The 14,361-nt window shown below is 41.6% G+C and overlaps 1 protein-coding gene across 1 annotated transcript in view; it reads right to left on the bottom strand.

The window, feature by feature from the left end:
* Positions 1-1,188: 1,188 nt before the first annotated feature.
* Positions 1,189-14,361, bottom strand: part of LOC125005460 (protein kinase C-binding protein NELL1-like) — a 221,566-nt gene continuing 208,393 nt past the window's right edge. Inside the window, exons 17-20 of the mRNA XM_047580815.1 lie at positions 10,462-10,655; positions 7,078-7,254; positions 6,567-6,791; positions 1,189-5,088 (exon numbers count right to left, since the gene is read on the bottom strand). Of these exons, the coding sequence (XP_047436771.1) occupies positions 5,038-5,088; positions 6,567-6,791; positions 7,078-7,254; positions 10,462-10,655 (647 nt within the window). The 3' untranslated portion in view covers positions 1,189-5,037. The remainder of the gene's footprint in view (positions 5,089-6,566; positions 6,792-7,077; positions 7,255-10,461; positions 10,656-14,361) is intronic.

Below are 14,361 nucleotides of genomic sequence, written 5' to 3'. Positions count from 1 at the left end.
TTAAAAGAAGGATTTGAATATTTAAATGTCTACTAACGTTGGCTGAGTTATCGGATGCCCACAGAAAACCATAGTCTTATGTGAAGCGAAACTTCCTTTATGTATTGGGAATACCTGCATTTTAAGGATTATGTGTATTTCATGTGTGCATGGTTGTGTTGTGGAAAAAAGACATTTGTTTCTATGTTGCTATGTTGTGCAGCTTTTCCCTTTTTTTTTCTCTCCCCCACAATGTAGCTTCAAAAGCATTGACGTATACTGCTCCTGTAAGCGGCACAGCAGTGCTCCATTAAAGCATCAAAAGGCTGGACTTATCTTTATTGCTGTTCAGCCTTTCATACTTTTCCTCAAGGAAATAGAAAACAGCAGCTCTAAAAAAGGTAGAAACATGAAAGACTGTTCCAAGACTGTATGCTGATGCTGGGATTGGCTTTTGGTTTTGAAGCCTGGAAATGTTGCTTTTATTCAAGCTTCTCCCAGAAATACTAAAGCCCACACACGCTACTACCAAGCGGACCAGTCTCATCTCTTGCAGTCTGCGTTGTCACAGTGCATAGTTACCTTTCTGGGGCTATGTACGGCTACGGTGTTAGGGTCTGGGCTGTCACCTTAGGTGCAGCGTCAAATATTGACACGCCAAATCTCCTCTTCTCCATGAACGCAGAGCAGCTCGCAGATCTCACCGTCTTGTGAGTGTGCTGCCATGACCGACATAAAGGTGTGCCATATCGCTATAGAAGCTGTATATAAACACAGCTGTGCATACACAGTTTACATCAAGATTCCCCGGCACGATTTCCCAAACATGAGATAGGGCTTCCCGAACATCACCTACGAGTATCCATTAGCGATCGTATGACAAAACATTTGATTTGTTTGATTGAAAAAATGAGATCGGTCTGTTATGGGAGTAGACCAAAATTTTGCTCTGTTTTTGAGCTGCTCGCAGCCCTGGAGCTTCTACAGTGACACAGTGACAGGCCCTCCAGTGTAAATAAGCGAGTCGACGTGGCATTCCTGTTCACATCGAAGCTGAGCTGAGGCGATAAAATACCGGGTCGATTGCCTGGGGCGAAAACCCAATGTGAAAGGGGCTAAACTAACGCAGAAGCATAAACCATCATCTGGACGTACGATGAGCATTGAACCCAGTCAACATCACACTTTAAAACAAATCTTCACAAGTAATAAAGTAAACAACTAAAATATTTATTAACCGAGAGATTTTCTTTTTTTTTTTTTTTTACAGCAAACTCTTATCACGACACAGTCTTCAAATGACACTTAACCCTTTGAGTACAATTAAGTTGGCCACTCTGATCTGGAGAAGTAACAATGAACAGACTCGGGGATCCCTCCGCCGTGGTCTTCTATTAAAAACATGAACAAGCACATCAGGAGCTAGAAGGTCCAAAACTGTTTTTTTTTCTTTTTTTTTCTTTTTCTTTTTCCTTTTCTTTTTTTTTTTTTTAAAGAGTCAGACATTAAAGGAGAAACACAATGCTTTTGTTTTTTCGGCAGGAACTGAATCAAGAACAACATTTTCAACATTAGATTTTCTTTACATGTGTACACAGTTGTCTTTTGTCTGGTTCCCGTGGAGGGATAAGATCGTACAAACGTGTTGGGAAGGGGAAAAAAATGACTTGCCGATGCAGTGAATAGTCTGCCCAAGCTCCTCATCTGCTGGTAGAGATTCCTGGAACAGACGCTTATCTATGCTCATTCCGATGTCCCAAATCCACTTGACTCCGCTTTTAATGCTCTGATCAGAGATCTGTATATGTATATACACACAGGCTAGTTAAAATCCATAATGCTGTCCTAAAGCTGTGATAAAACATTAAACCATGACAGATACTAAAAGGGTTAAGGCAAGAATAGAAAAATAAAGAAATAGTAAAAACAATAGAAATGTTGCTTCTCTCATTCAACTTACAACGCTCAGATCCTAAGAAGCTGTGGTAGTGAGAATTATTCACATAGTTTTAACTCTCTTTACAGTACCCTACCCTTTACACAGTATTTACAGCAAAACAGAACCTATCCCACCAAAAGAAAAGTAGTACACTAAAATTAACACGTTATTCATGATCACAATGATAATTAAAAAACTGTATAATTTTATCGTATCATCTGTATGTAAACTCATTTACACACAGACTTGCAAATTGTGTTTTACAGTCATGTTTCATATCAAATGAACAGAGCGATCTGAAAACGTCGTTTCCAGTGATCCTTTGTACAAATGTCTGCCTTTGATTGCTGTTGAACTTCGATGGGTACAGATACCATCCGCGCCACTCGTTTCTCTATCTCGCTCTCTCTCTCTCTCTGCTTCTGTGTACTTTTACACAGTTGACAGTTTCAGTTTCACAAGAGGCTTTGTGATAATGGATTAGAGGAATCTGCACGTGAGACACAGAAAGATGTAGTGGGAAAAGGGAGAAGATACAAGGACACTGTGGACTGAGAAGGCATGCTGTCCTCTCCAGAGGCCTAACAAGAGGAATCGCGGTTCTCGTAAGTTTGAGAAATGACCAGTGCGTCTCGGAATCCAAACAAACGGAAAAAAATAAAGAAGAAAAATATCTATATACTTCTTTTTTTACTGTTTCTGTGTGTGACCAGAAATAAGAACTAGTTTGACATTAAATAAAGGAAGGTCAGCAGAACAGGAAAGATATTTACTTTTGGATCTGAAGACCATACCGGTTCCATGAAAGGTTTTTCCGTTATAGATAGTGCAGACAACAACGCTAAAAATCTCACAGTTTTACAGATAATTGTTAAGCACAAATGAAGATGACAAACTTGTAGCATTGGTAGAAATTAGCGCCAATATTTGTGAAATTGAAGGGTTTTTAATTAAGAGGTGATTCTGTCAACACATGTCCACTGGCTCCCGCTACTTCCTGCCATGAGATGCCCGTTGTGGTTTTTAGATACAGTTCTGTTCCTGTCTCGGACTTGTCTACAAGGTTCTCCGCGACAGTATACATCTTATTTTTGGCAGTGGGGAAAGGATACGTCTTTTAAGGTACAAACTGATTTCTGTGATCTGAATTGCAAAAAAAAAAGTAAATTGACAAAACAAAAGTTTAATTTTCAATGGGATCAATTATCTCGTAAAGCTAAAATCTTTTTAACTCTGAGGCAGCAAATGGATTCTTCTGAGAGAAGGAATAAAACGAGTCAAGATATCTGCAGTTGAAAACATAAAAGCAAAGAAGAAGAAACTAGCTTTGTAAATAAACTTTCTTCAAATTAAGCGGAAAATAACTTATTTTATGGTAAAAGCTTTACTTTTTTTTCAGAAAATGAACACGTCGTCCGATTTCTGCTGTCATCAGACAAACATTTCAGCATGAAAACATTAGTCACGGCCACAGCACGTCGTTTGCTTTTGATCTCTGTGTTCGTTTCACAAAATGTTGAGACAGTGTAGGAGACCCCCCCTCCTACCCCCCACCCCTTGGTCTCCTGTGGGAAAATAACTGACACACGGATAGTGATAACAATGACACTTGAGGGAAAACATTAGCGCTCTCCAGACAAGCTTGAGGATAATGGAGAGAGGTATGGAGGAGAGGACAGGACAGAAAAAGCACAGCAGCATTGAAGCTGTGAATGTGTGAACGGTAGCGAGGACGGCGCCGGACGCCCCTGCTTTAATAAGCCTAGCTGTCTGTAAACAGATTCAACACTCGGTGACCTCCTGGCATACTCAAATCCAGGCCTGCGTGACATGGCTTTAATTATCCCCAATCTCTCCAGCGTTTTTTTTTTTTTTTTTTTTTTTTTTTCTCGTCTCTGCCGCTCTGTGTGTGCCATATGGTGCAGAGCCGAGCAGCCTGAGGAGAGGCCGGACGACTCCACCCCACAGCAAGCTCTGCTGATTTAATCAACAGCTATAGCTGGTGCTTGTTCTGGCCAACGGGAATTTGTAGTGTGTAGCGAGCACACTGCTTCCTAGTGCATTTTAAGACTGTTGCCGTTCTAGTCAAACATCTAGGCAGTCATCCTCATCAAAGAGCCGAGACACGGAGGCTGTGGGAAACTGAAGAGATAATGGCTCAGGAGGACAGACAGCAGCTAGGCTCCAGTCCAGATACTGGATGCTCTGAAGGATGCGGTTTATTTTGAGGTTGGTATTTTGAGGACCTGAAGGCTGAAAGAAGGGACAGGCTCACAATGAACAACTGTGTATTAAGTGTCGCCCAAATACAGCTAAACCTAATATGGTATTTACTTTGAGTAGGGAGTTTATATTTAGAAGCCACAGTTGGAAAATATTTAAAGCAGGACGTTAGATGACCATGGACACAAAGCGTTTCTGACAGTAGCCCCGTTGATCTGACACATGTATGAACTACCCAGATAAGGAACGTAAGGAAAGAAAGTCAAAAGGTCCAGATGCAGGCCACGTCAAGCAACGTCCGCCCTCATTGCCAGCAGTAGTTGGATGATAGTTTGGTGCGCCTGGGAGTTTAAAGTATAAGATTTACATATCAAGACATTTTCGCGCCTTCAATCTTTCCCTCAGACTCCATGACTATGAAAAACGTGTGACATTTCCTTGTAGCTGACAAAGCAATAGTGAGTCTATGTGATGAGGCAATACGGACAGACGGAGCACCTCAACGTCTGTCCATTGTTTTAGTCTCTGGCTTGGGATTTGAGACGCGGGTTTCCTCAAGACATTAAGTGAAATGGAATCAAATACGAAGACATATACACAAACACAGTGGCTGTGGTGAGAGCGACTGTGGCCTCAGTCTCCTCCTGAGCCACACACACTCACACACTCACTCACTCTGTGTCGACAGAGTTACGGCATAAAAGCTCAGGCTCAAAACCTCAGTCTGTCCAGCGTGTGTTTGTAATTTCTGTGCACACACTGGCATGCACATGTGCGTGCTAGAGTCTGTCTTATGAATCCAAGGGGAGAGTCGTCGGACGGGGGAGGGGGTGTGGCAGTCCCATCGTGAAAGAAGGAGAGGAGGTTGTTGGGAGAAGGAGGAGGACACAAGAGTTTCAGTTGTTCTGAAGGCAGTCGAGATCCACTGAGCAGCAAACATTCCCATTCTGAAAAGTGGAGCATGACAAGACAGGAAAGAAGAGAGTACTGAATTATTGCAATGTACTGTACATGTTCCAAGTAATGCACGTATATCAAGGTTTGACTTGTCATCGAAGGAAAAGCACAGGATTAACAATGATGTCTGAATTCCACTTTTCCGGCATTTGCATATTATGCTGGTTTACTCTCATGTTTTAAGCCCTTGCCCACATATAAAGCGATTTGCTTGTCGTCAATCGCTGTGTAGCTGACAGTTCGTCGCTTGTGGACGTTCCAGGCTCTGGTTGGCTGGGCGCTTCTACATATCCTACTTGTTTCCGAGTGAAACAAGCAGAACGTAGAAATATTGCTAGTATATGGACAGAGCTCTATTTGCAAAGAAAATAGGCATTAACAACCCCACTGCTTCATCTGGGTTCACCAGATGCTCCTAGCCCTCTGTCTGCATTGGCTGTAGGAAGCAATGGGCAGTGTTTCTCTGCGGTAACACAGGAGAAACTCTTGGTTACTATAGTTCTGAGATATGTGCATATGAACACCATTAGCTTCAGCCATGGGTTAAAGTTGAGATTACTTCAACCTGTTGCCCGCTCTGTCGCCAAAGGCTTTTCCATTTGTCATCGCTACAACTCACTGAACTCCATTTAAATTGGTACCTGGTCGTCTCTGGTTACTAGGCTCTCTTACGAGCACAAACGAACTCAATTCAGGTCCTGATACCTACATCATCACAAAAGGTGTATTTAATCATTTTCAACTTTCAACTTTGGAAACTTGTGCTACCACTCTGGTATTTTTACATCTTCTGCTCTCGCAGTCTCAGTTTTCTCACTGAAAAGAATTCCAGAGTCTAACATCTCAAATCACCCAACAGTGACCAACCAGGGTATTTGGATCTGTACCTCTTGACCACAAGGGGACTTTGGGCTTTGGGTGACCTGAAGCCAAAGTTCACTGCTGGCAAGAGGAAAACTATGTCTCCAACAGTAATGAGGCCAGTGACCAGTGTACAAAGCACAGTAGGTCTTAACTCTGCCGGTAACTTCAACCGCACTATGTACAGTGTACAAATTGGATATTTTGTTCTTTAGATTCAATGTCTTGAATCATCTGTAACGCCTCTGCATTGACGGTAGCCGTGTCTGGAGGCATAAAAATCAAACAAAAGTTGAAGTTAAGTGTTTTAAACTTGGCAAATTGAGGTTTATTTCAACTTGGCACAGTTTCCATGGATGTCTCCTGGCTCTGAGAGTCAATTTACACCACTGCTGCAATAATATATATACTTTTTTTGATTTATGCTGATTTCCCCATATCTCAACGAAGGGAGAAACTATAACCCAACATGACCCATACAACCAAACCTGTCAGGTTTACATTAGCTGGAATTATAATTTGAAAACAAAAAAGACTAACCACTCTTAATTTGCCGTGGGTTCTCATTTGTAAATGAGCTGTTCTTTTCCTCGTTGCATTGACCTACCTTGCACTTGCAGGTGGTGCAGGGTGATTTGGGCATATGCCATGTGTCTCCGCTGAGGCGGGCAATGCCTGCGGGGTCCTTGCATGTCTGCCGGATGTCATATGACAGGTTGTCAGCCAGGCAGGGGTCTGTGACGCAGCGCGGGCAGCACTCGCCTTCCACCACTGCCGTGTACTCGCACATCATCACGGGGCAAACTAGAGGCCAGCAGTCTACCTCCCCCTCCTGCAGATATCAGGCCACGGTTAAAATAAATATTTTAAAGAAGGAAATAAAGAGAGAGAGAACTGCTACCGTGTGCGTCACTTTGTGTATGTGTGTGTGAATGCAGTTCCGTTAGAGCTCACATGTTGGCCCATGTATTGAGCTTCAGGCTACTGAGAATTTTTTTTTTTTTATGCAATCTGTTTCTCATAAGAGCTGTTTTACCACTTAAGGCTACGATCGCTTCTCATTTCTGTGGGCAAAACACATAAAGCTTGCATTTGAGAGTGTAATTCGAAATACAGACCATGCAGCGGCACTGCTGGCAGCCGTACAACCAAGACGCTCCGCTGCGGTAGAGCGTGCGTCCGCCCTGGTCCAGACACTGGCTGCTGGGCCTGTTGTCACATCCAGGACAGCAGAACAGATCCTCATCGGGGTCTCCGCAGTCACAGGGTCTCCTCCTGCAATACGTCTGCCCGTCCTGCACAGAAGATAGCACAGCGGTCAGGGGTAAATCAGGCTTTGCTGCATTACCTAGGCTGAACAATATTATAAGAGAGTCACAACCCAGCAACCTGTCAGCTGTACAAAGTTAAACACAGTACTTCAGATTCACTCAGATTAACATACAAATGAAAAAAAATGTTGACGTAAACAAATGCAGGTTGATCCATTTAAATTTGTTGCAAACTATATATCATTGTCTTTGACAAATGGGCTCAATTCCACTTCCATTTCACTGTTCGGAACACAGCCTCATTAATGCACGGAGAGGGCCAAGATAATGCTAGAGAGATCACAGATTTCTTAAAATATTATTATTTTGAGAGTGAAAAAAGCATCAGTTTGGCCAGTGCAAGGAAGTGAGGATACGTTGTGCATATTTATATACAGTCTATGCCATTCAACCGCTGCTAAAACTGAAAGTTTTGGTTAATTCATTATGAAGATATGGAGTCTCTAAATAATTCATGTATATCAGTATTCACTGACTCATGACCAACAATTTGAACACTTTGAGATATGATCAAGGTGTGTAACCGAAAACTTTCTCAGACATTGGAAGAGCTTGTTTACACTACTCACGGGCAGAGGCTTTGTATACATTTTCAAAGCAGAAAGTTGATAGAGTTTAGAATGAATCCTGACTATGTTAGATATGTGGGGTCTAGGCTATAATGCACAGTCAAAGGCAGAGTAATCTGACCAATCTATAAGCTTCCCTGTGTCCCTGGCTCTCCGTCTCTACCTGGAGAAAACTTTATGGCCCATTTTACTCAGCACAGCCAGAACTGTCTGGCCCCAGGACGACAGTGTAATGGAGATGTAAAAATGTTACATAAAATGGCTGTTAGAAAATGTATGAGAGCCATAAAATCATTCTGCAAACCATTAAAAGGGCAATACAGAGCCAATGTTTTATCGATGCATATTGTCCTGCTACAGTAACTGCAGGAGTCCCAGAGTGCCACTACTGATGGCCTTGGTCTTTACAGTTACGGCCCTGGACTTGCTGGGAAATTACTACCAATTGTGGCATGCTGGCAGGCTATACGAAGGCAGACTGTTCCTTTTAAAGCCAGGAATAAGACCAGGCCTGCATTCCGATACTGTGCAAACCAAACAACATTACTGCTTTTTTTATGACAACTTTATGATGAATATAATTACTATAGATTACTTGTTTTGTTTTTTTTCATCAGGAGCTATAAATTGTTTTCAGCACAGTTTTGTTTGCCGCCTTTTAGACTTCAATTTTAGACTTCGATTTCAGACGTCTTCGTTCAAAGTCTGCGTCTTTTTCTGACCTGGCTACCTTTAATTTCTCTGTACTTGATGGTGGCCTTACAGTAATCAGGCCAATAGTTTTCAGCATTGGTCTGAAAAGACACCAGATCAAGCTTTGTTCACATTCAGTTCACCCCACATCTGATTCAATTCCCATGGCTGGAGAACCCAAGTCATTATAAACACTTGTCATGACGATGCTTTTAGTAAATTGGTATGCAATGAATACCTAACGCCGCATTTTCTTTTACTTTGCAAGGCAGCTAGACTCTCATGAGATTCATGAGATCACAAAATCACACGCCACATGAGATTTCCATCTTGCCAGGCTTCACTATGCACTTGAGGCTGACCCACAGCTGTGCACACCAATCAGCATTGGTAGTGTGAAACTACCGGCATCTAGCATCCTTGAGATGTGATGATCATCTCTCTTGGGAGAAACCATCTCTTTCTTTTTTATTTTATTTTTTCATGCACAAACTTACAAACACGTAATGAATCTACCAACGCCACTTTATCCAACCACCAAATATTTATTTATGTTTTGAAAGTGCCTCCCATTTATGACTTCCCAGATGTTTCTATGTGACACCACTTGAGGCGTTACCTTAGCAATGCACATATTTTAAACGTTTAGCAAAGCTTGTTTGTCAGCTGTTTGTCAGTTAATGGAAATGTGTCTTGTGCTTCACATGAAATAAAAATAGAGACAACGCTCTGACTGAAATGAGTTCTGCCACATATTACCTATTATTTAAACCTACCTACAATTACCTATAATTAAACGGAAATTTAGTGACTGCTTGCAAAACACTGTCAACTCACGACAAAATACTTTAGTTCACAGTTCATGTTTAGAAGGGTTGAAGTGAAATATCCCCGTGGTAAAATTAGACTTTCATAAGCTGATAAGGCATCCTTGGAATCACAGCTCTCAGCTGTCATTCTAGTCCAAATCTCCCTCTGCCTGTCTTCTTCATTTTAAAAAAAAATAACAAATCTGATCAATATCTTACTTCGTAGCAACTGCGGTACACAGAGTCCCGGGCACAGAAAAGAGCTGCCACAAATATTCAACAGAGCGCAGAGCAAAGCAGACTAGAGATAAACACATGGAGCGGAGTTCAGTCATTAAAAACACGTAATCAAATATCCAACTAAACTGTACGTGTGCTGCACCACATGTTGTCATACACTGACAGTGATGAGGCAGGATTGGAGGTCTTTAAAGGGACAGTTTGCAGCCACAGCTGTCGTGATAAGATCCCAGTCATCAAGATAAACGATGAGGTCTGTGAACGTGGCACCATTGCGAAAAAGAAAGTCTCACAACAAGTCAGGCACACAGGGTACGCATGACTAGTGCACAGACAATGAATCTTGGCCACGATGCCAGACCACCTACTCAACTGATATCCGTTTACATAACCGTAGTTTTTCCTCATTAATTTGGAGAAATCACAAATGTCATTTTGCACGATCTCAAGAAAAGTCAAAAACTGTTGTCTATTCATTAGTACTGTAATGAGAGCCTTTCCAATATATTTATTTAAGAAATAGTACAATTAACTTGCAAAAATTAACAAAGCTAAACATTTATATTCTATAGTTACAGTTACATAGTTACTCTATGCTTGTGCATACCTTCGGTTTTAGTTTCTGATAAAATGATTCAATAAAATGATATTGGCAAATATTGCTCCAAATACAACAGCTTGTCATGGATCAGTATTTTCTCTACCGGTGTATCATTCATTGAACTCTGTAAAAAAACAAACAAAAAAAACAAAAAAATATAAAATCTCCTGTTACTGCTGCAAGCCACAGCCAGAAAAGTTTAATTATCATAAAGTAGTTTGTTTCAGTATTTCTTTTGTGATGTGTTTATGTTCTGTACCTTGCAGGAGCATATAGCACAGCGGTCGAAGCTGGGTTTCCAGTCTTCTCCGTTGCGTCTGATTCCTCCTTCCTGTGGGCAGTCCCCGCTGCAGCCCGGACCAGATGTACACACACAGTCGTAGCCCCCTGGGAGGTTCACACACACGCTGTCATTCCAGCAGGTGTGTGTCTGCAAACTGCACTCATCGATGTCTGGAAGAGCAAAGAGCGAGAGCGTTTGTTGTGCAGATGAAGGGAAATTGCATCCTGTGGCCATCAAATGTAATGTATGTGAATGTAGTTCTGTGCGTACGGTTCTGTTGATAGAGCACAGAAAACGAGCGTGAATAACTCCAGAGAAAACCAAGATCAATGAGAAGTGGAGGGTTTAACATAACAGCAGAAAACAAGGAAATGCAATTCTTCTCTGTTTCCCTCGTGCTCTTTTTTTTCCCCCCAGCTTTGCGCGAGAACACTCCCATTAATTTGGAAATTCAAAATAGATTTGGCTCTCCAATTAGTTTTTAAGAAACATCAGCAGGGTGTTGAAGCTCAATAGTTTATTTCAGTCGCAGCCAACGTTCTTATCTGCACCACGTTTCATTTAATATTCGAGAAGGATAGAAGAAGATGGATTTTGATCACTTTTGTCTTCAAGGATCGTGACATTCTTCTTTTATTGCTGCAGTGTTGCAGAAAGGATGCGTGTTAAGGAATACGATGCACTTAACAGGAAAATGATTAACCTTAATAACGGTTTGGCTGATAATGGTGCAACTTCACTTTTAATTAATTTTCCCATTTGCTCGCGTTTTCCAAAGCCCAGTGAATATATGCAACATTTGTTATCATTTACGCTGAGTACAAATTAACATTTCAGGCCTCGAGTTATTCCCTTATATAGAGAGTTACATAGGGATGGCATTAAAGATTAGATTGATTAACGGTAAAAGAACAACTAAAATTATCATGCGTTACAGTTTTTAGGGGAAATTAGGTCAAATTTAGCAGCTCATACATGTATGCGCTGATTATACTTTGCACGCATACTGACATCGCAGCTTCAGTCACATCAATAGCGGCCTATTTATATTCTCTTAGTGGATTCAGCTGAATCATCAAAGCATCTGCTCTGTCAGCTCTTCTCCCTCTACAGACCAAAAGAACCAACATGAACGGAGAGGATGGATGGCATTTTCATCTACTTTTTTTTTATTTTTTATTTTTTTTATCAGTGCCGCACAGGAAACGAGGTGCCAACAATCTGTCCCTACCTTTTATCAAGCCGTGGCATTTAACTCTCTTTATCCACACTAAATGTGAGCTGTTCAGAGGAAAAAAAAAAAACAAAAAAAACAAAGTCCCTTCAACAGCGGCTCAGCTCTCCCCTGCCAGCACCTGCTGCCTACAGACATCGATCACACCCACACGACACTGACAGCATGGTGTTGGTGTTGCACGAACAAAGTCAAAGTGGAAAAACTGAAACTACATCAGAAAAAAAAAGACACTTCAGTTTTGTGTGTGTGTGTGTGTGTGTGTGTGTGTGTGTCTTCAGCCCTAACGTTGCTTTCCCGCTGTGAGCAATACGGTCAACAAGTTCATTTAGTTTTCACTTAGTCAAATGGTGTCAGAACATTTAAACATTTCCCATCCACACCTCCGTATCTCCATGCCGATACAAGACTGAACTGTTTGAACTTTCATCAAAGCTTTATTTTCTCACTTCTTGTTCACTTTTCTGGTTCTTGTCGGATGCTGAAAATTGTACATTTGGCAAAACCAAAAAGGTCCTGGTTTTCACACTGGAAATGTTTAACGTCAGATCCTAGGATGTGGAATAAAGGCACATTTCACATAATTTCAACTATAAACTCACAAAGAGCTTATAAAATGCATAAATAAAAAAGAAAGAAAAGTGACAAGGATTCCTCTGCTGCAAACACTAACAAAGATATGAAAAAAAAAAGAAGAAGAACAGGGCTGTTCTGTGGTTGAGTTGTGTCTAAGTTTGGATGATTCTCCAAGTCCATATCACAGTGCTTATTTTGAGGGTAAAATAAGTTACCCCCAAGCTGTCATCTTAACCTCCTGAGACCCTGCATCCTCATTTAAGTTTTAGGTTTGTGGCGGCTTCTTATTCTGCTTCATTTAAACTTTTATCCTCTCAACTTAGACTTAGACTTAAACAGACTTTAATGATCCACAAGGGAAATTAATTGATCATAGTAGCTTAATTGACACTAAGAGATGAGCTGTTATATAGCTGCATAGAATATGGAATAAAAGAAGTTCTGTAGCGTTCACTATAGCAGCGGAGCTGAATCATTCTGCTGGAGAATGAGCTCCTCTGTCTCTCAAACGTTTGGTGTAGTGGATGGTATGGATTGTCCATAATGGAGAGCAGTTTATTCAGTGTCCTCCTATCCCTCACTGAGACAAATGACTCCAACTCCCTACCGATCACTTGTCCAGCCTTTCGGATCAATTTGTGGATCCTACTGATGTCTTTTTTTGCTGGTACTACCTCCCCAACAAACCACAGCAAAGAACAAGGCTCTCACAACAACAGACTGGTAGAAAGACTCTAGTAAGTCACTGCACACATTGAAAGACCTGAGCTTCCTGAGAAATTAGAGTCTACTCAGGCTTTTCTACACAGCATCACTGTTGTCCCTCAAGTCCAATCTGTTGTTCATTTGGACTCTCAGGTACTGGTAGCGGTCCACTACTCCAGGTCCTGGATGCTGATGGGCTCCACTGATGTCCACTTCCTCCTGAAGTCTATGACCACCTCCTTGGTCTTGTCCACGTTCAGGAGTAGGTGGTTAGCCTGGGACCACTCCACAAAATCTGCAATCCGTGTCCTACACTCCACCTCCTGTCCATCTCTGATACACCCTACCACTGCAGAGTCATCAGAGAACTTCTGCAGGTTGCAGGACCCAGAGCTGTATCGGAAATCAGAGGTGTAAAGGGTGGACAAGAAAGCAGACAGAACAGTTCCCTGTGGTGCCCCTACATTACTGATAACGGCCCCCCAAGCCGCACAAACTGAGGCCTGACAGACAAGTAATCAGCAACCCAGGAGACAGTGGAGGAGCTGACACCCATCCCGAGCAACTTCTCACTCATCAGAAAGGGCTGAATGGTGTTAAAAGCGCTGGAGAAGTCAAAGAACATGATCCTCACAGTGGCCTTCCCACCATGCAGGTGACAGTGAGCTCCCTGCAGCAGGTAGATTACAGCATCATCCAGACCAACATGAGGCTGATATGTGAACTGAAGAGGGTCCAGGACAGGGGCCACCAGGGGTCTGAGCTGAGCCAAGACGAGTCTCTCCAGGACTTACATGATGTGTGATGTCAGTGCAACCGGTATGAAGTCGTTGAGGCTAGATGGGATGGACTTCTTTGGCACCGGTACTATGCAGGATGTTTTCCATAGGACCAAAAACCAACTTCCAACTTCTCTTCAAATTTACAGTTGAAACTTGTTTATTTCTGATTGTTTTGAAGTTTTCTAGCCCAATATGACATGCACATTCTACGAATGGTAACAAGCTATATCTTATAGCTTATACTTAAATAGCAAGTACTCGATTGATGACGTTGGTGCTTGATTATTTGTAATTTTGCCTTTGCACTGCCATGTTCAGTCATGAAAATGAGCAGTTTTACATTTTGTTACATATTGGTGACTTGATTAGAATAATGTGTAAAATAATCCCTGAGTCCACACATGAGGACATATTTTTTTCAGTCAGTTCAAAGACAATGCTTAGTATTTTATACTTCTTAGGTCTTACTAATCCTACTAATATTTGTAATTTAAGCGTTTATCATTTATTATACATTGTTTATTTCTCTATTTCTTTTTTTGTATATAGCGGGAAATTATTGCACATGCTACTGTACTG

This window comes from Mugil cephalus, chromosome 3 (assembly GCF_022458985.1).
Source record: "Mugil cephalus isolate CIBA_MC_2020 chromosome 3, CIBA_Mcephalus_1.1, whole genome shotgun sequence".
In the NCBI taxonomy this organism is placed as follows: Eukaryota; Metazoa; Chordata; class Actinopteri; order Mugiliformes; family Mugilidae; genus Mugil; species Mugil cephalus.
This window is presented reverse-complemented; position numbering and strand designations above follow the sequence as displayed.